This window comes from Glycine soja, chromosome 16 (assembly GCF_004193775.1).
Source record: "Glycine soja cultivar W05 chromosome 16, ASM419377v2, whole genome shotgun sequence".
In the NCBI taxonomy this organism is placed as follows: Eukaryota; Viridiplantae; Streptophyta; class Magnoliopsida; order Fabales; family Fabaceae; genus Glycine; species Glycine soja.
The window spans coordinates 38,355,572-38,378,867 of record NC_041017.1 but is presented as its reverse complement, the minus strand read 5'-3'; the positions used below and the strand labels follow the sequence as shown (position 1 = coordinate 38,378,867).

Here is a 23,296-nt window from a genome sequence, read left to right as displayed (position 1 = left end):
ATAGCAACCTGGCATCAGCGAGTAAAGTTGTAGCCAGAAAAAAGAGACAGTTAGAATTATGCGAATGGAGCTCTTCTTGAAGGACATTACCAACCCAACAGTGCAAATAGCACCCAAGCACGGTGCTACCATGTAAAAAACAACTCAAATCAAAGGTAAAAGTAGTATTATATGTGGAATTGTCAATGCTATGTGGTGAAACAACTTATAGGTCCAAGCAATGTACTTTATGAACAGTCTCTGAAATCACCTTTTAGGAAATGGTTCAAGATTTACTTCTTTGTCATCTCCAACGTCCAACATTCGTGTCACCAAGATACAATTAAGAAATTAGAAATAGGGATCAAAGTTTGTCTCAGGCTTAGGCATTTAGCATATACAGTAATCTATATTAACCATTGCCCCGCTGACGATTGACCAAAGAAAAAAGGCCCATTATGGCTATGAAACAAGTCTTCATAGTAGAAATGAAGATTGTGCCCATAAAGATGACGGGGATATGTAAAGTATAGGAAACCTTAGCCTCAACTAATTGGCTTCCAAGAGCATATGACCAAACAAAAGAAGTATTATTATCTTTAAAAAATGAATTTATAACTTATATATAAGTCAAGATGTTGACGTATGAGCTTACAATTTCAAGCCTTAGTGCTAATTTATGTGCCTTATCATCTTTGGTCAACCCTTTTTCCACCTAACAACAAAAAGAAAAAGGTATATTGGTTGGAATTCAACAAAATTCCAAAAGAAATTTTGTCAAAAGAGGTTGTAAACTTTGAATACGTCTCTGTGGTCCTAGTCCAATTATATTAAGTTCATTATCTTTTGAGCAATGAAAATGGTTCAAGAAAGACTAAAATATGATCCCAAATATTGAAGCAAAGTACTGACCTGCAACATTTTGTAAGCTGCAGCAGAACCTGCAGCCAAAACACTCATGCCAGGGGATGCCTGTCCAAGAGACCTAAGATATGAAAAAATAAAAATAAAAAATTATGACCGAGCCAATTGTCTGTTCAATTACATTTGTAGCTTTTGCATAAGCTGTTTGACCTCAAGATGTCATCCTGCCTATGATGACAGCTATAGCAGCACCTGACACAAGAAGTGGAAGAGCAGCAACATGCCAACAGTGAGAAGCGGCCCTTTGACAAATGCTATCACAAATCTCACAATGAATGTTGCTATTAGCAGACGAAGTTTCCCAACCTGTTTAAAAATGCAAATGTTGCTATCATACCTGCAACATTTCTCTGTCCTCATCATCGGCAGGCTGCAGCCATCTCATCATTGAGCTCAAAAGAAATACCCTGCGTGTAAATAATAATCAACACAACAAATATATGTAACAAAACCATAAAAAAGAGAGTCTCCAAATATATCTGATATGTGGAATCTTCTCAGAATCTATCTCCCTGGAGCTTTGTGACAAGGGGGAATTTCCTTTAGAGTAGGAGGAACTCCAGAGAATTAAGAGAGAAGGTTCAGAGCACACTTTTCAGGGTAAATTCATTGATACCTCATTTCATTTCTCATTATTACAAATATAATGTCCACCAGCCTAATCAAGGACATGTGTCTACTATCCAGGCACTACTCCATAACAGAAAAGGAATTTAGTAACAAACTATTATTCTAGAATATGCTAAGGAAAATATTCCTATGTGGCAGAGAATAGCTGCATAATCTTTCATCCATATTGAGGTAGCATTGATATGTCGAGGTCTGGATGCATTTGGCCCGCTTTGCTCCCTTGGTCCTTCATTCACTATTAGGCCCATAGCCTCATTTGGGCCAACAGGCAACTCAGGTTCATATATCGTATCAATTCGTCATTTGTCAACATCAAGCTAAAAAGGATTTGAGTGCATAACTTCAATGTTAAACAACTTGTGTGTAACAGGAACCTCAATATCACAAACAAAGAAACTTGAACCAAAATGGCAGAGCGATGATGAAATTTCTGATCATTGGTCATAGAGGATCTAATATCTCATTAAAAAACAAAATCAACCTGAAAGCTTAATGTGTTAGGCGGATGCTTAAAAAGGAGTTGCAGTAATTAAGCTGAGGAGTGAGGAAGGAATTACGAAACCATTTACAATATAATAAAAGGAATGTTATCAGAATTCAGAAAGTGATTGGATCTGGGTAGTATCTTTTACAGAGGATATCAGAATCGTTCACAATGCAGTTAAGATATCATCTTAGTTCTTATTCAAATCCTTGAAATACTTTAAAATGCAAAATCAGTACTTGGCCCTTACTTGAGACACAACAAATATTTACTAACATGATAATCAGTCATATACAAAGTAAAACAGCTAAATATTTTATTACTTTGTGGGAATGGGGTAACTAGCCTATTGGATAAATCTTGAAAAGCCATTAGAACAAATATTTACTAACATGATAATCAGCCAGCCATATACAAAGAAAAGCAGCTAAATATTTTATTACTTTGTGGGAATGGGGTAACAAGCCTATTGGATAAATCTTGAAAATCCATTAGAACATAAGATACAAATGTCAAATTACCTGGGCAGTGAAGTGCCTAACCCGAATAATTCTACAATACACAAATAACTCACCAACCTCAATTTTCCCCACAAATCCTACACCACTCATCGCACCTTCAGATGCACCAACCATCATTACAGTTCCTTCCACCATTCCTGTCACAATGTTCCTAGCCAGTCCAGCTGCAACGCCTATGACCGACCCTGTCTCCTCCAAACACATGCTAAAACCAATTCACAACCACAAGAACTGCTTACAACATAAGCACAAGCCAAAAACACAAAAGCCAAAACCACTATTAAGTCTAAAATCTCAGTTTCACACTTATCAATCCGACCAGTAATCATAGAAGGGGATAAATAAATTGAATCAGAATAACCAAAGGACAAACAGAAAGCATGCCATAGTTTTTTAAATTCATGAAAGTATAGAGGACTCATCATTGATGCCAACCACAGTAAAAATGTTTTAGCAGCAAAGTCAGTCCACATCCACACAATAAGAACAGTCAATGTCTTGAAGTGTGATTCTCCCCATGTACAAATCATTTACATGATCAGTACAGAGAGGGAGGCACTTACGGTTTAGGCTTTCATGAATTACACCCATCCCTTGTACCCATTTTTCTTTGTCCAATGGGCTGACATTCAATCTGTTTTGCAGCAAATGGACCCGATAAAAGACAGTAGTTGTCTTGTCACAGAAATGGGCAATGCAATGACATGGAGGCTCATCAGATGCCAACCTTACTACAGCCAAAGATAAAGCCCCATCTACTGGTTTTGGATCAGAAAGATTTCTATCTCCCATCATCTTAACCTCTCTTTCTGTAGGAAAATGCACTTCATGATTTCCATTCATATCATAGACTCTCAAATCTTTGCTGAAATGCTTTATCACTTCACGCTTGGTGGATTCATGCTTCTCTGCTAATGTCAAGATACAGGAGAACCTTAAATGATAAGTTACAATAGTTTTGACTGTCTTGAAGTTGTGGCAACAGCAGAAATAATCAAGCCACCTTCTTGCTATGCCAGCATACCACTTGATAATATCGGCATCCTCAAGTGCAACAAGAAATTCAATTGGTCGTGGACGACCCATATGATTTGTAAACCCAACCAACTTCACAGCCTTTCTTATGAGTATTTCTGGTGCCTCAACTTTCATACAGAGCTTTGTCAAATCCTCAACTGTTCCTTTTGAATAATTTTGTTCCTCTTCTTCCTTTACTCTTCTTTCTTCTTCCTCTATCGCCTTCCTAGCTTTTATAGGATTCAAATGTTGATCTACCTGCTCTTGGAACTTATCATAAGCATCAACAAGCTCAGGTGGTAATTGATTTCTAATGTGTCTCAACTGTAGGAAATCGCCAGCTGATAGACTTCGATGCCATTCTTGACACTCATCTATATTCCCCAAGAACTCTTGCACTACTTCATCAGCCCAAGATCTAAAAATTTCTCGGACCTGGTTTTCAATACTAAAGTCAAATTTAAACCCGTCACTTTGCTTGATCTTTTTATAAACATGACTAAATATCTTCAACCCCAGTTTCCTTCTGTTCCTTGCTCTAGCATTTCTCAATTCAAGAGCCCTGACTTCCTTCTGCCTGAGGTACTTCTTCCGTGCCCTGATTGCTTTCTCCGACATTGGCGGGCGCAAAATGGAAGGCAGAACAGCCTGCAATTCCATCCCAAGAAACTCAATCTTCTCCGACACCGCGCTATGAATCGCGGTATTCACCTTATCAACACGCAAACCCAATCCAAGTTCCAAAGTCTTGACAACCCCCGTCCTCAACTCCAAGGCCAACATCTTGGACCCTGATGTGGCAAGGAGTATCTCATCCAAGTACCTCACCGCATACACCTTCACCGGCTTGTAAAACACATCAGAATACAAACCCGAAGCAATAATCTTCGGATCCAATTCCCGGTTCTCTCGATTCTCCCGAAGACGCATCTCTTGAATCTCTTTATCAAAGGCATCAAAATAAACATTGATCAAAATGGAGCACAAGCCACATTCCTGAGGAAGTCCCCTTCCTAACCAATCCGCACCCAATTCAATGACCAAAGCCTTACATTGAAACAACCTCTTTATCAAATCAATGAAAACGGAATCGTTGACTTTGCGTTCAATAACAGAACAGAGCTTCTCGACATGGAAATGTTGAAACCTGTGAGGCTTGAACCTGACGGTGAACCACCAAGTAGGGTTCTCGAGGGAGTTTTTTAAGTACCTTATGGCTGTGTGTCGTCCCATTCCGACGCGGCCACCGTAGCAAAAGGTGACGAAGCGGTCGTCGTAGACGATTTCCATAACCATTCGAATGGCCTCAATGACGACCTTGAGCTTCAAGTTGGGCAAAACGAAAGAGGGAGTTAGTGGGAGGCAGCATGATGCCACGTCGAAGCGGTTTTCGAGGAGCTCAAGGCACGTGGCCGGGATGCTGAAGCGGTCCGGGGGGGGAAAGGAGGGGGAGAGGTTTTGGCATGCAGTGAGGAGGACGGGGGGCGACGCGACAACGTTTTGGATAAGGTTGGCGAACTTGCCATGGGAGTAGTGGTCGAGAACGAGGGCCTTGAGCTGGGGTTTAGTGAGTGTTGAGTGAAGTCTGGGATGTGCGTTCCTAAAGACGATTCTTCTGATGTGCAAGTGCAACGATGCCACCATGGATTTACTACGTGTCTGTCCTCACGGCGAGAGCGATGCGATGGGGCAAATGTAGAGCACCCACTAGTCACAAGACTCTCTAGTCTGTCAAAAAATATTTTAGTGATATAAAAAACTCTTAAATAATCTAAGAATTTAATTGAAAATTTTAATATTATGATCATCAACATTTTTTTTTATTAATAATCAACGTCCTAAAAATTAGTGTTAAACTAAAGTTCTTAATTTTTAGAAATAGGAGTTCAAATATTTTTATTTTTTCTAAAGAAATCAAAATTATCAATTAAGTAAAAATATGATAACCAATATTATACTTTAACTTTTAATATAGTAAGAAAATAATCTCCTTCCAAAAAAATACCCTCATTAGTAGAGTTGTAGTATGTATTAGATAAAGTGTATTAGACTCATACATAAATAAAATAAAATAAAAATAGTGTATTAGAGTTAATTAAAAAGGGGGGAAAGTGTAGTACATCTTCGATTGTCAAGTATCAACTGTGAATATAGTTAGTTCTTCTGTCACAAGCAAAGAAACACTACCACCACTCCGCTTTTGATGGCAGTTCCGTTGAACAGCCTGTAAAGTGTAAACCTACGCATCCCTGTTCAACAGTTTCTCTTCTCAATTTTCGTGACTTCCGACTACCATTTGATAACGGATCCTTTGAAGGTAAGGTACCTTTGGGGTTTGTAAATTATATGTCTTTGTGAGCAAATTATAATGATTTAATATGAGTCTTGATCCTGACTTGAATTAGGATTCCATTTTGAGGTATATATTTCACCTCTGATTTGCTGTGGATGTATGCGACCAACACCCACCCCATATAACCTCAATTCCCAGGTATTTATTGTATTTCGATCAAGCCAACTAATTTTCTGCCGACATAGAAACTAAATATAGGAAACTTATGGCCTTTTGCATTTGTTAGAAAGAAAATGAAATTTGAAAAATTAAGATCATAAACTGTAGCACTTTTTATCTGATATCACTGTAGAGGACCACCCTGTAACTGTAAGTTGTTATATTTCCCTCCAAACATCCGTTACATTACATTTATATATAAGAAACAAACCAATACCCCAAATATACTTGGTTGTTGGTATGATATCAATGCCAAGTAATATGTCATGAATCACTGTATATGGTTTTAACATTTGCTTGACAGTGTAGGCTGATAAGAAGGAAAAAGCAGAATGAAGGTAGGATCTGGTAAAGGGAGAAAAGTGTGCCTGTCGCTGACAGGTGTTGTGATTGCAATTGTATTGCTAATTGTAATACTAGCGTTGACAGTGTTCAAAGCCAAGCATCCTGTTACCACAGTGGACTCAACGAAGCTAGAGGACTTTCACATGGGCTTGGATACACCAAAACTAAGGGTCGATTTGAATGTGACCCTGCACGTGGATGTCTCAGTGAAGAACCCGAACAAGGTGGGATTCAAGTATTCAGATAGCACCGCCCACCTCAATTACAGAGGGCAGTTGATAGGTGAAGTCCCGATCCCTGCCGGAGAGATTTCATCCGGTGAGACCAAAGGATTCAACCTCACCCTCACCATTATGGCGGACCGTCTTCTCTCCAATTCCCAGCTTCTCTCTGATGTAGCGTCTGGTACATTGCCCCTAAACACTTTTGTGATGATGTCAGGGAAAGTCAGCATCTTAGGCTTTATCAAAGTCCATGTGGTTTCCTCCACTTCTTGTAACGTTCCAATTAATCTTTCTAATGGAACAGTTGGCAACCAAGAGTGCCAATACAAGACAAAACTTTGATTAGAGAGGTTTTTAGTTTAGGAATGAAACTAGACTCTAGATTAGTACACTATACATGTATTGTTTAATGATCAATTAATTTGTTCATATTTCACGTTGTTTCATTTGTAGTTGTGATTTGTATCCTACTAGACGGTCTGGACCTTCCCTCTCAGGCTGTTTCTGGGAATTTATTTAAGATTAATGTTCCCATTTTCGTTACTTTACCATAATGCTTACCTTTAAGTTAAGATCCATATCTTTATGCTATTTGTAGTTTTAGTTAATATGTAATTACAGGATATTTCTTTCCTTCCACTTTTAATTTTATTAAGGTATTGGTACCCTGCTATAATTAATAGTATTTTTTTAGAATTCAATGCATTAGACATATCTGTTGATATTTATTATTCCAGTAGCAAAGCCATTTGTGGCACTAGAGCAGGAAAAGAATTTCAGTCCCGTTATTGCACGTACTCCTACCCGCAAGTTATTACAACTGACATGAGTGATCATTTTTTCTTTCAAACTATTTTTTAAAACAAAAAATTGAGAGCAAACTGTATATAACTAAAGGGTGTTAACTAAACAAGGGGATAGGTATTACAGAAGTATTGTAAATTTGCTCCTAGTGCAGAAAGAAGCATTTCAATGTGACAATGTTGCATGCTTATGCAAATTTTCTTTCCTCTATTTCTCCCCTAATGACTTCAACCATTTTCATGCTTTGATCCATCTGAGCATATATAACTAGTAGTTTTATCATCCCCCTTTAAGAATGCTGAATACTACAACTATATTGATTCTTGATGGCTACAACCAGTCCGAGCCCAAGTTGGGATTGGAGAAGTATTTTAGCAAGGTGGAGGATTCTTGAACTGTGATACTGAAAGAGAACATGAAATGGGTTTGAGATCAATATCTCTTGAGATCCATGAGTTCCCGGCTCCAAGCTTTCATTTCATTAAGCCAAAATCATTACACTTGGACTCTACCATCTCCAAAGTTTTTTAATATAACTGAAAGGATCATGCAAATTTTCATTTGTCAAGCAGCTAACACTTCACTCTCTTGTGTTTCAGTTTATGCAAAGATGATCAAACGGCTGCAGCCTCGGAATATGAGGTTGTCTCGAGCTTTTCATACCGAGGGGACTTTCCCTCAAACACAAGTATGAATACCCCTTTAAATACTTATGGTAGCCCCTAAAATTACATTATGTGGAGACTATGGTATTGGTATGACAGCCACAGCCTTACAGTCAAACTTAAACAGGACCTCGGCGTGGGTGCAGCACCTTGAATCATCTCTGCAACTACTGTAATGCTAATGGACTGATATTCATATTTTTACGACATGCAGAAAGGCTCAAGCTACTTCGAGTGTCTCTCCTCTCATGTTAAAAGCTAATGCCTTGGTGCATCCAAATCCTAACATGATACAATAGTAGGCAAAATTCATAGACAATTATATATACACTTTGGCGGCTTGTTGGATAGAAACAGTCTTTTCAAACAAAAAGAAACACGAGGAATTAATACATGACTGAAGAAAACAAAGGTTGTGCATGGTTGTGGGGTTTCACTATACATACACTTTGATTGCTTGTTGGATAGAAACAATCTTTTCAGTCATTGTAACGCTCTTTTATACAAGCTCTTGACTTGAGACATTATTTATCTTTTTGCCAGTAGCCATAGACTTGCGTTTTCTTTTTAAAGTCTAACATGTATACCCCTCTTAAGGTTTGCTGCAATATAGCTCTCTTTCGGTATTTGAGTTGTAATTCTCCATATCCTTTTTACTTCGTTAATCTTGAATGACAACTTTCCCTATATAACATTTCCTAACCATATGCAACGGGGAACACAACACTCCACATCCATCATGTAATGCCAAAGTAGTAAAATTTTAAAAAGAAAAGCAGTTGCATAGAAACAAAATAGATTTCCTCACACCAGCTTTTCCATCAGCTAGTACTAATTTTCTGCCCAAGCAAGATGAAGGAAGCAACGAGAAGTCAAGCATCACTCCAACTATTCGCTGAGATTTTAGAGGGGGGTGAAATTTCGACGTCATTAAGGACTTTAGCATTCATACCATTAATCACCAAACCACTGATAAGAAGCCCATATCTGAAATAACATATCCATTGGTTGGGAAGAACATGATGATTGGGCAGGGGTAAAGTATCATTAAGGCTTGAACCATAGCAGCCAACATACGATATTCAAATTAGTTCAGTAACATGTATTTACAACACATCATGGCAATAAAATTGAAGCAGAGCAACTAAATAAAGAACATTATCTATTTGAGTTAAAACTGGTGAAAAGTCATTGTAAAATAAACTAACATCAACAATTTACTATACAATGTAGCTGCTAGATGTACCAGCTTGGTCAGATGCAACTGTGCCCTGCAAAAAATACATAATCCCTGAACAAGCTAATGTACAAATTAGAGATACAACATCAAATTAGCAGCACAAAATGCAGTTGTGAATGAATGTGATGTGTAATCTAGGTATAAAGCAGGGTGGTGGGTTTGTTTGGGTTGAGTTTGTGTCAGAATTCAAGCTTCTTGCACAACCCAAAATCAATGTTCCTAGGTTTAGCCGCTGGTTTCATAGGTGCACCAGGACAAGTATCAGCAATTCCAGTGAAGCGGAGTACAGATGGGGGTGTTTCACAATCGTCGGACATTTGAGCAAGAGCACCCTCAGCTTGCTTAGAAACAATAACTTGCAAAAGATTCTCATATACTGATTCAACCATTTTCTCATCTGAAAGAGTATCAGAATCTGCTTCAGCAACAACATCAAAGGAGGGATGGAAATCAAGCCGCCGGGCAACGGTGGTCCTATACTCGTCAAGATACTTGTTACTGTTAGGTGCCCGCGCCATGTTATCAGGACCAGGTGCAAAGGGGTCAAAAACACCGTCCTTAGGAGTTCGGGGGATACCAATGTCATTATTATTATTATCAACCAAGGCACGGTCAGAATCGCAATCAATGCACGCACGTATGAGTTGTTTCCTGACCACTGAGAGTGTGAGAGGGGATTGAGATTGCAAATCCCCATTCTCGGTGACAGCCTCGGGAGTTATAGGAACCACACAATCGGTGGGAGTATCTTTCATTGAGTCTTTGCACAGATCCCCAGAAGCCATACGCTACAGCAAATTACAAATTAGGTTTAGACTTTAGACTGACGTTTAGTTCTATATATACATATACATACATACATACCCTTTTACCCCAACCAACCAGGCAAACCCTATGTTCACCAAAACAAACAAAACCACACAAACACAAACCCTAATTTAATTTACCTCCCCTGTCACAACACACAAAGAAGAGCGAAAGCGAAAACAAAAGCATTTCAAACATTTAGTTTATGGCACCGTATATCAAGCATGGATTTTGAAATTTGCAGAAAGAGAAAATGGGAGTACCTGAGATGAGTGAGTTGGAAGTACAACAAAGAAGTGAATAGATAGATACTGCTGCTGCCTAGGATGTCTTGTGAGTGCCAAATAGCGCCAAAACCCCAGTCTCTGTATTTATATGCCCTTAATCCCACGTGTCATGCTTCTATTCGCTACACGCTCACCAACTTTTTACTTCTTTTCTCTTCTTTCCATACTACCACATGCACTTCGGCTTTTTGTTTTTTTTTTTCTTACAAACTTGCACTTCGTTTATAAATTTTAAGATATTATTTCTTTAAAAAAATTAAACAAAAATTATAAATGTATGCATTTTTAAAATTTTAACTCTATATTTTTTTATTGATAAATATTTTTTTATAAATTTAATTAATATTTTTAATTTTTTTTATTTAACCTATATTTACAAATATAGGCATAATGTACAAAAATGTTTATTAGTATTGATCAGATCTATTACTTTAATTATTTTTTTAATAAACCGAAAACATATACAAGGACAAACTCTTTAATTTTCATGACCTGGTAAGTTCTATATTTGAAGTTATTTAAACATGAATATGAAGATTATTTGAATTGTTGCTACTCATTGTAAATATGATTTTGAGCTTATTTGATGTCAAATTCGTTTGGGATTTTATTTATTACATTAAAGATAATTTTTTAGTGTGATATTCTTTATGGGTTTTACAAAGTCCTAAAAGGTCTGCGACATGCAATCTAGGAAAATTCGAGAGACCCACGATGTGAGTTTTAAGAGAAGACCTTTTCCTTTTTTACCTGCCTTTTACTTTTCACACTTCTTATATAATTTTCATAAAAGATATTTCTGTCAAAGAAATTACAAAAAATATGGTAAAAAGTGCGAAGAGTAAAAGAGGAACGTGAATAGCATAAGCCTATATGATTTGGTTCCTATTTATATAAAACACATGCATGTATCACGCCTTACACCAGGATTTTTAATTATAGATTGGGATAAAAAAAAGTCTGATCGACCATATAAAACCTTGTCACTTCTTTATAGAATGATATCACTTTCAAGTTTCAGATAGTTGCTTTATCAAATTAATATTTTATTTATAGCTAGAAAGAAATTTAATTAATTAGTATTAAACAAGAAATATTTTCAAATAATTACCATATATAATTTGCAGTAATAATCATAGTACCGCATATTCTTCGACTGACATTATTACAAACGAAAACAGAAGTCATTTGAAATAAGCAGCTGGAGTCCGCTTCATTTCAAACATTTGATGCTTATTTCAAACCAAAGATTGAAACAGCTTAATACTGCCTAAGTTGATAGTTAGCCAAACTAAACTGAAGCAGAGATACACCAACAGAACACCAAAAGCACAAAGGGGAACTTCAAATATAAAAGGAAGCGCACAGATGTGTGATCCATGTACAGCAACAAGTGCAAGAATCATTACTTTGAACAAACAAAATTTGTTGGTGAACCAAGAAAAAAAAACAAAATCAAAAAGTCACTTTTTCTCAGTTGGGTTTCTCCCTCTCCCCCCCCTACCACTCCAAAATATAAAAATTCATTGGCAAGCCTTTTCTCCTTAACTAATTAATTTCTAGAGCTTCAAACAAACTCTATTTGCCTTTTCTTTTTTTACCATTTTTACCAAACCTTTTACCCTTTGTCGACTTGCTCTTTATATAAGAAACCCTGTTGGCCTTTGTCTGCCTCTCCTTTCGAATTTGATCCATATCTTTGAGTTCTGAACGCACATGAGCATTGGGCATTGAATGCTGCTTCTTGCTGCCTTTAAAATTACTACGACCTCTTTGGTAAGATCCTGTATAACATGAATTCATAAAGTTACAACGTGTAGCTTTTTATAGGCCAAAGCCAATGTATTAAGTGTTTTTAAGATCAATGCGATAATTAAACCACAGAAGACCTTTTTTCTTTTTCTCCCAAGTTAAACATAGGAGTATTGAGGTTAAAGCCGATGTAAGAAATGTGAAACCAAAGTCGTTATAAGTAATGTGAGGCCAAAATTGATGTAAGAGGCTGAAAAACCAATGTAAGTGTGTGTATTGAAGATAGCATAATTGAGTAATAATGGAAATGTAATGGTAAAGTTCAAAATGGCAAGTGTATATTAAATAAATCAAAATATCAATGAGGATTGCAGCCCAGAGATCATGCAGCATTACACCAATAAGGTGTCCAAATAAATGCTATATAGGAATAGTTGTCTAGTGCAGCTTTAACTGAAATATAATACAACCAATAAGGTAAATCAATTTCTTGGCTGTGAAAATGATTTTCAATGTAAATCTCGTCACAGCTCGTGACTTTTAATTATTATAAATTTATAATGAAACCAATTTAGATGCTTACTAAGCATGGCCCTTGTGATTGAAAAGCATAACCAACTATACAATGTAAATGCTGTTTTGATTATTGTGCAAGTTTATTCTATTTACATATTTCATTGCTAAGTCTAGTAAACTTCTACTATTACCAATTTCTAAAGCCAAAACACATATATGGGCATTTTACATGCAAATGTCCTGATAATTCTTAATGGGGAAACAATATAGAACCCATGCAGTCTCCTACAATATTTTTTCTCAATGATAAATACTAGTTATCAATGAAACAGTGTTCATCAAACATAAAAATCAAAGGGAGAAGCAAACTGAGTACCTGTCAAACTTGTTGAATCCTGAGGATCACCATTATTTGTCCCTTTAAGTGATATCCTAACATGTGAGCGTTCTTTCCACTTCTTATATATACCAGTCTTGTTTGCCTTTGTTTTTGCACCACTCTCTGTCTTTATCTAAACCCGAATAGAAAATATAAATGTTATGTCCTAATTCTTAAAGGTAGGTGAATAAGAGAATCTCATCTTGCCAAGTAAGTACCCACATAAACGATGGGGCCTTATAAATATAGTACCTTTCCATTTGCAGCAACACGATCACCATTGTTTAACTTGATGTACTTTTTACCCCTCTGACCAAAAGTTTTATGAGATAAATGATAATCTTTCAAAAAATATATATATATATATAATGTCCAAAATAGCTTTTTGTCTTCTTTTATAATTCAACCACAACTTTAGCATTACCTTATCCCAGTGATACATAGATCTTTGCTTCTGAATGCCAGCACCATCATCTGCCACTAGATCGAGGACAGCTGCTTCCAATCTAAAAATATTGAACATCATTAGGACCAAAGCCAAACAAGCAAAAGCTAAACCCATTAGAAAGTATTCTATGGTATGGTATGTTGAAAGTCACAACATGCTATACTAGCAAACAAATTAAACACCAAAGCACAAACACAATCAGCCAAAAGTTTTATAGTTCCAGCTTTTTGGTTCTTAACTAATGATTTATACATGGGCCAGCAGGATGTTTTGGTTCACACTAACCCCCTGGCCCCCCAAAAAATATAGCAAATAACAAGCAATTAATAAAAGAAAAAATTACCTATTAGAAGCAAAGTCTTCATTAGCTTTTACTGAAAGGCCAGCCTCCATATGCTGAGAATGATAGCAAGAGACAAGTTATATAAGTAGCCAACTTTTTAGTTTCAAAAGCATAACCATCACAGGATATAGTATATATCTGTATGAACTATGTAATTCAGATAAATATGAAGAATAGCAATACAGATAGGCAGATAGTGACTTACTTGATTTTTTGGTATTGAACTTATATAGTGATCCTCATCCTTGAAACTTTGGGGCTTTCTCTTAGAACCACATGCTGCTAAAACTCAAGTAACAGAATAAGAAATTAATCGTTACACTTTTTCTTCCTCTTTAAGTCTTTCACTCTAAATCCTAATAAAGCATACACAAGTAAAACTAAACCTTGAAATTTACTATCAATTTTAACTGACAATTCTTACAATGACCCAATCTTAACTGCTAAGAAAGAGGTAATAAGGTTGAGGCACTATGTTCTTTCAGCTGTGACACTAGAAAGGCACATGCTTGATGAAAACATGTGAAGCCAAGGTCAAGTAGAACGAGTTTCCATCTTCAAGAATCCAGTATATTAAACTATTATCTGCCGTAGTTATAAAAATGAATTTACAGTTATAGGTAGTAATTTTCAGTGACTATACTTAGAGGATATAAGGTCAACTAATACAGTGAAAGCAAGCAATTAACACAACCATCAGACAACTCTGCCAGCCTTGTTATTAATATATTTGATAGTTCCTTTTTTTGTCATTAATCAATTATATACAATAGTAATCTTCAATTATTATATTCAATACAAATCTTTTTCCCCTTTCTTTTGATATTTCTCTTTTGCTAAAGCCTATGACACGTTCTTTAAGTATAGAAATCACCTTAACCACATTTCTACATCTTCGGTTGAAATAGAAACTAGACTGACCATGATTAACAAATAACATAAAACCAAGCATAAGAACTTGAAACAAGGGTATAAAATACTTCATGATGCAAATCATTCACTTTTCAAACTGAAAAATACAATGACCAAACTTAAACAAAGTTCAATGACAATAAATGAAATAAAACCTTTTCTTCCTTTCTCCATGGAAGGACTGATTTCCAATTGAATTTCCTCCTGCAAGGAACATATACATATCCCCAAGAAATGAATATATAGTAAAGAAAATCCAAAATAAAACTAACTAGATTGATTCCAATCAGTCAGAAGAATAATTCATGTTTTTCTAAAAAAGGAGGTTGAGTTCTCCAAATCCAAATTTCAGCAATAGCCATATATACCTTTTCCTTATTACTCTTCGACTGCTGCTGTTCATGAACCAAATTTATAATATTCTCATGAATGGCTCTTTTCCTTTTCATCACATCGGCCCATTGGCCAGAAGGGCCCTGCAATTTATTGAGCATCATTTTCAATGTTTAGGTAAAGTAGACACCAATATAGACATGCACATCATAACATATAATTCAAACGGGATTTTGGGTGGCATGCAGCATAAACTCTGACATGATACATCACAGAAAAGTGTATACCTATTACTCAAGAAAGAAAAAGGGATGGTTGGGCCAATGATCACTTTTAAGTACATTTTTTCCAACTTAGAATTTTAAATGATGAAGAGCAGGCAATGAAACTAAATATGATATAGTCTAGAAGTTAAATTGTCAATTTATCACTATAAGAACTGACATCACTCACTACACTCCACACCACAGGACTAAATATCTACATATCTGCACCACTCATAACAAATCAAAATTGTGTTTAACCCAGTAAAGAAATTATAGATGTAAATAGCATGCTTAAATACATTATCCACATAAAAGAGATGCAATAACAAACATAAAATGGATTTGAATTCAGAACAATCGCCAAAGATGACAGAAAGACACAGAAAAGCCATACCATCCACCATGATTATCCAACTTTCATTTATGTGAATATATTGAAAAATGTTAAATTGTATAAGAGAAGTCACTGGAAGGGGGAACAAGAAAGTGTTATTCTAGCTACCAAATCAAAAAATGAAATTATTGAATTATACCAAAATATGGAATTATAAATAGGACATAACATGGATAATGTACTTAAAGTAGAAATCCACCTGTTGATGCTTTAATTTAGCTGCTTCCCCTTCAGCTTCCAAAATGGTCTGCTTTGGCCTGATATTGAATTATTAAAGCAATGCAACTATAAAATCTACTTAAAGAATGCAACTAGAAAGGATATCAGCCTAATTAACATAATCTTGCACTCACCTAAACTTTTTCAAATGCTCAGAAAATGCAAGTGCCGTTAACTCCCCTGTTTCCAACACATTCATGAACATTGGATGCAGCCCTTCGTGAGGCAAATCCTTTACTCTTCTAATGGACTCCTTTGCGGGTAAGGGTTTTGTTTTTGAATACAAACGAAATGCATTTTTACAGGTCCTCTGCAACAATTCCAGTTCCGCAGAAGTATCAATAATTTCCCTAACTCTGTCTGAAACAAGGTCGATGACTTTTTGCGGGAAACGACCATAAATAGTTTCTCTATTTGCCATTGCCTGTTCACATCTAGACAATACTCCTTCCATATCCTGCAAGACCTCTTCTTCGGTGGGAGCAGGTTTGATTGGTTTCGAAAGAAACAAATGAAGATCCAAAAGGTAAGCCATATCCTCAGGAGTCACAAAAGAATATGCAGTACCAGTTCGACCAGCCCTTGCAGCCCTTCCAACTCGATGGACAAATATTTTAGGCTTGGGGGGAAAGTCCCAATTGATAACATTATCAAGTAATGGAATGTCAATGCCCCGGGCCGCAACGTCTGTCACAATCAACAACATTGTCTTTCTAGACCTAAACCTTGATACATGGATTTTGCGAGCATCTTGATCCATGTCGCCATAACACACAGATGGCTCGATACCCTCTTCACGAAACAAAAGGTTGAGAAACTCCACATGATGTTTGGTGGACACAAAAATCAATGTCTGCTGATCAGAACCAATGTGCTCCCTAATCAAATACAGCAACGCGGAGTACTTCTCTTCCTGCCTCAAAGTGAAGAAGGCAAGCTTCAAGTCAGGGCTAATTCGAGTTTCCAAGTCGAGGCGGAGAAGCTGAGGGTCTCTCAAGCCAGCCTTGGCAAATTCAGCAAGAGCACTGGGCAGTGTGGCACTGAAAAGCAAGGTCTGACGGTTCTCCCCGAGCTGAGCAAGAATCTGATGCAACTGCTCGGCGAAACCCATGCCAAATAAACAATCAGCCTCGTCGAAAACAACATACTCGACGCTGCGCAATGACATGTCATCAACCTCAGACAAATGGTGCATGAGCCTACCAGGAGTGGCAATTATGATGTCAGGACTCTGAGCTAATTCCTCAAACTGACTCTCCATACTATCTCCACCAACTAACAAACTAACACGAAGGTCTGATCGAAAGAAGAAGAAAAAAAAAACAGAATCAAATGAAATGAAAGAAACAGAGAATGAAAAAAAAAACTTGAATTGAAGGTGACCTGTGAAGTGGCCAAGCTCTTTGGTGAACTTAAGAGTTTGAAGGGCCAAGTCCCTGGTAGGGGATAGGATGAGGGCTCTGACACCAGACTGAGGGATATGCTGATTGAGGCGGTGAAGCATGGGGACAAGAAACGCTGCCGTTTTGCCAGAGCCCGTGCGAGCCATGGCAACGACGTCGGAGCCAGAAAGGATGAGGGGCATGGTCTTCCGCTGAATTGGAGTGGGCACTTTGTACCCTTTGCGCTTGATTCCTTTGAACACATTGGGATTCAGACCAAGTGATTCAAAACCCCCAGATTTTGCATTCTTCTTCATCTTCTTCTTCTTCGTCGCTTCGCGTCCCATCTTTCACTCTGCTCTGTGGGCAACGGCTTCGAGTTTCATCCCCAAACCCACAGAGTAGGGTTTTATTCACTTTCATTTTATAAAATAAATAAAAATCAACCAACTATCTTACTATCTTTATTTTATTTTATATATATATATATATATTAAAATAATTATGTGTTTTTTAATTTAATGGAAATTACCAGTAAATAATATGAGTGCTCTTTTTTAGTCAATCTTTATATATTATCCCGTATTCTGCACTGGTACGAACGATTAGTTCCGAAATGGTATTTTTGTTAGTCAACAAATCATTAGGCCGACTTTCGGCCAGACCAATTGAACTAAGTGATCTAGCTGGGATTTCAAAATTTTGCAATCTATTCTACTTACCAGTGTTTTTTACAGTCTTCTTTAAACACATTGATGATATCTTAACTTATTTTCTATTGTTTTTCTCAATGTGTCACACTAATATCTCCTTAGGAGAAATGTTAGCAAATTCTTAACTTTTTGAATGTAGACCATAATATTTAAGCATATGAACCTCATGTGTCTATATATCTATAAATAAATATATAGATATAAATCACAAAATGAAGTACATATGAGTGAGTGTATAGGAATCCAAATCTATCAAATCACTTATTCTACATTTTAGGTCTTCTCATTCCTTCATCTTGCAGATGTTCTTTGTGTAACATTTAAATTGAATATAATTCTATCAAGTTATATTATTATTTTCACATGACACATGTAACATATGAGACTTCTTTATTTTTCTAGAGAGCCTCCCTAAAATTTAATTTCAATATACACTCTTTGAAGTATTTACTATTAATGAAATTTATTAAAAAATTACAAGTTATGAGTCATAATATATCTAATGAGTCTTACTCTTAAATTTATAATTTTCAATAATGATAGAATATGTAATATGTATTTTTTCTACTGGTATGATAAAATATGCATTAGAAAGAATTTATTGCTAACATTCCTCTTATTTTATTTAATCATTATAGATTTTATAATTTCTTTTATGAGATATAGATTCATATTCATTTTAATATTATCATTTCTAGTATCATCATCTTTTTCTCTCATTTCTTTTGAAGGGAACCTTTATACCATACAATAAAGTTTCTTTTTTAACGGTCTTTACCACCATCTTTTTCTCTCATCTCTTTAGAGGGGGAATGTTTGTACCATACAATAAAGTTTTTCTTTTAACTTTCTTTTCGCTTAAATTCAAACTTATGAGAAGTTTCTCTTTTAACTTAGTAATTACTTCACAAATGACCCTCACTGTTTTTCTCTATTTTAACCTCTCAATTTGTTTTATGTGTACATCTTCATTAATTATCTACTAAATAATTATATTAATCCAGTATACACAAATTTAGACCCCTATAGAACATATCTGTCTTATTTTTACCTTCAAGTCATTTTTCCTTTTACTTTTTGCCAAAATCAGAATACATTTGCTAAAAATAAAAAAGGACATAAATTTTGGGATAAAAATTAACACTAGAAATGTAGAATGATCATGCATCCTGTGCAACAGCTCTTATATTGATGAAGAACGTAATGAAATATGATGCTTGGTTGAATTATAGAAGAAACGAGTGAGTCATCGAGTCTTTGAATCTTTGAAAGCAAGTTAGACTTAAAGTCATTAGGTCGAGAATACATCTCACTAGTTGTCATATATGATTACCCCAACACAAATAACTATGAATGTTGTGCGGTTATATGCTGGCCTCCCATCCTAGTTGTACAAAAAGATTGAAATACATGAGAATGTCTGCGTAGATTTGTTTTTCAAAATCAAAATAAAAACTCGTCAACACAAAGGTAGGGAACGTAGAAAGATGAGGTAATATATAAATAAATAAAGGGCATCCTTGTGCTACAACGAGCAGCTAGAGAGGACTTTACTGAGTGGTAAAAATGCATGTTTGTTTTACCTTTTTTTGAATAAGTAAATAATAATAAAGTGTCAAAAAGTTCTGGAAAAAAAAAAAAGAGAAATGCTATCGAATATCTTATTATTTTTTAATACTAAATAGTATTCCTAGTGTATTTTTCTCATATGCCCAAGTTATTTTAACATGTGAATTGAGCAGCCTTTGTGCTTCAAAGTTCAATTCCAGCCGTAATATTTATGAACAGCATTCCGAATGATACAAGATCTAAACAAAGCAAAGCAATAAACAAAACAAAATCAGCCAAACGGTCAAATAAAAGAGATGAATGAATCCAAATTTTCAAGTTAAACCTGCTTGCCTAAACAATAAAAAACAATTTTTTCACTCTACTATTTATCCAAACGTTTATCATATCTTGACTTAGTTTAAATATTGGACAGGAGTCTTAGGTTAGTAACTCCAAAATAAATGAAATGTAGGATTAAATTTAGGATCTAGGACATTACAGTGATTCTCTAATATAACTGGCAGGAATAATCTCAGTATTCTGTACATACTATGGATAAGTTAGTTAGTTCCATTCCCTTGGAAAATAGCAACATTTTGCAAGGCAACAAGTACCCAATAACTGCAAAAAAAAATCAGACATACCAACCATAACAAGAATTGATATCACAGAGAATATGAAATGTAGTCAAATGGTTTCCCTATGATCATTCATTCATGCAGTGTTGGTTCTGTTACGTGGTTGGACCTGCACTAGATCAAAAAAAGGAAAAAGAACAAGCACAGCAAAACAAGAAAGGCTCTACACCAGCTTTACGTAGTTCAGCAGTGTGTCTACATCCATGAGAAATGACAGCTCATCATCATCACATTGATCATGAAAAACACAGTTCAATACAAGCAGCAACTAGCTTTGATCTCTCTCGGTTTCTTTCTAACAAAACCTCTCTCAATCACCTAGCTCACTATCTCCTCACGAACTCTCTGAATTTTTCTGCAAAACTCTCGGTTTTTCTATATCACGATCAGGGATATTTGTACACTAGTTGCTAGCTCTTGGAACCAAGATTTTCCTTTGGTGCCAAGTCACCAATTTAGTTATGACAACTGAATTCAGTTATGACATCAACCAAGGAACCCTTCACACTTGTGGCTTTTGGTGATTTTGAGTCATATACCACATGCAGACTCACAGCCCTCAATTCTAGCTTAATGCATGTTCTTTACTGAACTATTGCTGTGCATCAGTACTGCATAAATGGTTGCCGTATTTCTTTTTCAACGATTAATATAATCGCACCACATATCATTTTGTAAATTTTGTAAAAGATGCTGGTATGTTTATCTACTATACTGATGACTCCCAGAATGTGTTTGCTACTAGAAATTTCACCCACTTGCATAATCACCTCCACTATCCCTCCGCTGCAAAACAAACAAAAAGAACATATCTAAATAAAATTATAATAGCTTTATAGTGCATGGAAGAAGTAAAATCCTAAATTAACAACTCAACTTATTCTTAGTGCTACAAATTCACAGATCCATTTGCCAGTTTGTTTTGAACTTCACCGTACTCCTAGGCAGGGCAAGGACACTATGTACTATTGTCAATTTTCTTTGAATTTCATCCAGGACACTATGTACTATTGCCATGAAGCCACCTTAGAGATGGGTAATAAACTGACAAAGATTGAGTAGTCCTAAACATTCGGACATCTGGAACAATTAGACATTTTTAAAACTGAATTAAAAATATAAATAAAATCAATAGAAATCATTTATTCATGAGGGAGAGAATGACTTCTCCTTTCAACTGAGACACAAAATAAGCACATAAAAATAAATGCATGTTGGAGTACAAGTCTGAAGTAAAGTCCCATACTAAATAGAAATAGAAAAGTTAAGTATCATATAAGTGAGGAGAAAATCCATAAATTTAAATCCTGAGGTTTTAGGTTAAGACTTGATGTGAAGTTCAACTCTGCAATTATTGATGTAAAGGCTAATGATGTAATACTATTTATCTTGGAACAAAAAACAAAAAGATTATTGATGTAAGGGTGAAGAAAAAAGCAGCAAAAAAGAAAAGGAACAGAAAAATAGAACAACTGCTTGGTGTATACACAGAAACAAAGTCCAATCACCATTTCTGCAATCAAAGTATAATGTACAATAATCCAATTTTTTTTTTCTTTTCTTCTTTTTGGGCTACACAATGTGCACTTGTTGGAAACCAACACTCAACCTATATTTGCCAAATTGCTCACACTAGTGGGATAAAATTGAACAAAAAACTACAAGCTTCAAGAAATAAAACCAAACGCTTAAGAAACCTGACCGGACTACCCTTAGCCAAGACATGATTGGTGCCAAGGCTAGATACCCAAATTCCCATCACTGAAGAAAAAATTAATAAAACAATATAAATGAGAAATTTTCAACTTTTTCTTCTGGCTCAAAGTGGCCTCTCGGTATCAATTAGAATCACTTGAGCTCGAGCTGGAACTGGAACTAGATTTTCTACTGTGAGATTTACTAAAATAAAACAGAATTCAAATTCAAAAACATGACCAAAGTACCATATTTCATAAGGAGTAAACATGAAAGTTGGTCCTAATAATTGTTAGGAGTATTAACTTGGTCCCTACAATTAATGAAATTTTTAAATGATTTTTTTTTACAAGATAAAGTTTTAAAATGTTAATTAACTTAGTTTTCTCCTTCTCTTTTGTAACTTTTGTGTTTGTGACTTGCCATAGGCGATAAGTGAATGGTAATAGCCAAATTTGGTCTAGCCATCACGTATGTATAATTTTAGTCATCATTTTGTTGAAATTACTCTGGCTAAGATTGGATGAAGGTACTCTGGTTGAGACTGAGGTGAAGATAATGTGATCCTGACCTAAGCAATATGTGTTTGTGTCTATTTTCAGTCCAAAAATGAGTTACACAAGTAGAATACATAGAATTAAGTGTATTTACAAGAATCCTACTTGAAAACTTCTGTATTCTACTTCTTTTTACAAGGAAAGCGTGAGGAAAAAAAGTTGATGTAAATATAAAGAAAAAAAATACTTTTGTTTATATTTTATGTCTTTCTTTATTGTTTAAGGTATATCAGTTATTTAAACTGCATATTTTTTTTTTTCACTTTTCACACAATTAAATAATAGAAAAGAATCACTTTTCTTTCATATCTCATAATCTAATTAACAAATCGTCTCTTTTCTGTTGGTCCCTTTTTTCCTAAATAAAAATGGATAACGCGAGGTGGCAAGAAATGGAGTGGAAGGATCTAGACTTGTCTTGAGTTGAGAAACGAAGTGTTACCGGAAAAAAGGGGAATATTTTTTTGTGTCAACGGAGGGCAAAACAGTCTGATGACAAACTATTTATTTGGCTGACACGATCACTCACGGAAGAAGAATCCTTGATCTTATGCCCCACAAACATTACTACATGATCATGATCGATTAATTCACATATCTCAATACTCATACTAATACCGGGTTTGCTTTTGATATGATATCCCCCAAGGCCAAATGCAGTAGTAATTAAACATTCATTTAACACACATGGAATTCCTATATGCTCTCTACGTACTGTTAAAAAGCCTTGATCACTCACTCACCCTTCTTTGCCAATGC

At 35.6% G+C, this 23,296-nt stretch overlaps 4 protein-coding genes across 7 annotated transcripts; 1 reads left to right on the top strand and 3 right to left on the bottom strand.

Annotated features, from left to right (window-relative positions):
* Positions 1–849: 849 nt before the first annotated feature.
* Positions 850–5,282, bottom strand: LOC114391083 (nuclear intron maturase 3, mitochondrial-like). The gene is made up of 2 exons (XM_028352072.1): positions 1,054–5,282; positions 850–964 (listed from the first exon to the last, which is right to left on the bottom strand). Exon 1 carries the CDS (start codon positions 5,197–5,199, stop codon positions 3,001–3,003), a length of 2,199 nt encoding a protein of 732 aa, XP_028207873.1. The 5' UTR covers positions 5,200–5,282; the 3' UTR covers positions 850–964; positions 1,054–3,000.
* A 390-nt stretch (positions 5,283–5,672) lies between these two features.
* Positions 5,673–7,275, top strand: LOC114389333. 2 transcript variants are annotated; one of them, XM_028349981.1, is made up of 3 exons: positions 5,673–5,872; positions 5,961–6,046; positions 6,377–7,275. In XM_028349981.1, exon 3 carries the CDS (start codon positions 6,400–6,402, stop codon positions 6,976–6,978), a length of 579 nt encoding a protein of 192 aa, XP_028205782.1. In that variant the 5' UTR covers positions 5,673–5,872; positions 5,961–6,046; positions 6,377–6,399; the 3' UTR covers positions 6,979–7,275. The 2 variants fall into 2 exon arrangements, with proteins under 2 accessions (XP_028205782.1, XP_028205783.1); XM_028349982.1 differs by having other exon boundaries at positions 6,372–7,275.
* A 1,975-nt stretch (positions 7,276–9,250) lies between these two features.
* On the bottom strand, positions 9,251–10,546 carry LOC114389332 (cyclin-dependent protein kinase inhibitor SMR11-like). The gene is made up of 2 exons (XM_028349980.1): positions 10,416–10,546; positions 9,251–10,133 (listed from the first exon to the last, which is right to left on the bottom strand). The coding sequence occupies exon 2, from the start codon at positions 10,128–10,130 to the stop codon at positions 9,525–9,527; it is 606 nt and encodes a 201-aa protein (XP_028205781.1). The 5' UTR covers positions 10,131–10,133; positions 10,416–10,546; the 3' UTR covers positions 9,251–9,524.
* Positions 10,547–11,757: 1,211 nt separating this feature from the next.
* LOC114390516 (putative DEAD-box ATP-dependent RNA helicase 29) lies at positions 11,758–17,794 on the bottom strand. 3 transcript variants are annotated; one of them, XM_028351257.1, is made up of 11 exons: positions 17,385–17,794; positions 16,136–17,297; positions 15,982–16,039; positions 15,158–15,265; positions 14,945–14,993; positions 14,083–14,165; positions 13,878–13,930; positions 13,511–13,592; positions 13,339–13,395; positions 13,084–13,219; positions 11,758–12,223 (listed from the first exon to the last, which is right to left on the bottom strand). In XM_028351257.1, exons 1-11 carry the CDS (start codon positions 17,728–17,730, stop codon positions 12,018–12,020), a joined length of 2,340 nt encoding a protein of 779 aa, XP_028207058.1. In that variant the 5' UTR covers positions 17,731–17,794; the 3' UTR covers positions 11,758–12,017. The 3 variants fall into 3 exon arrangements, with proteins under 3 accessions (XP_028207058.1, XP_028207059.1, XP_028207060.1); XM_028351258.1 differs by having other exon boundaries at positions 14,083–14,159; XM_028351259.1 differs by having other exon boundaries at positions 14,083–14,156.
* Between the last annotated feature and the right edge of the window lie 5,502 nt (positions 17,795–23,296).

Excerpts from the sequence above, each read along its gene's own strand:
- LOC114390516 (XM_028351257.1), bottom strand. The coding sequence starts at position 17,730 with ATGGGACGCGAAGCGACGAAGAAGAAGAAGATGAAGAAGAATGCAAAA. Across the intron at positions 16,040-16,135 it reads GAGCATTTGAAAAAGTTTAG|GCCAAAGCAGACCATTTTGG; the intron begins GTGAGTGCAAGA and ends ATTCAATATCAG. Across the intron at positions 13,593-13,877 it reads GAAGACTTTGCTTCTAATAG|ATTGGAAGCAGCTGTCCTCG; the intron begins GTAATTTTTTCT and ends CAATATTTTTAG.
- LOC114391083 (XM_028352072.1), bottom strand. The coding sequence starts at position 5,199 with ATGGTGGCATCGTTGCACTTGCACATCAGAAGAATCGTCTTTAGGAAC.
- LOC114389333 (XM_028349981.1), top strand. The coding sequence starts at position 6,400 with ATGAAGGTAGGATCTGGTAAAGGGAGAAAAGTGTGCCTGTCGCTGACA.
- LOC114389332 (XM_028349980.1), bottom strand. The coding sequence starts at position 10,130 with ATGGCTTCTGGGGATCTGTGCAAAGACTCAATGAAAGATACTCCCACC.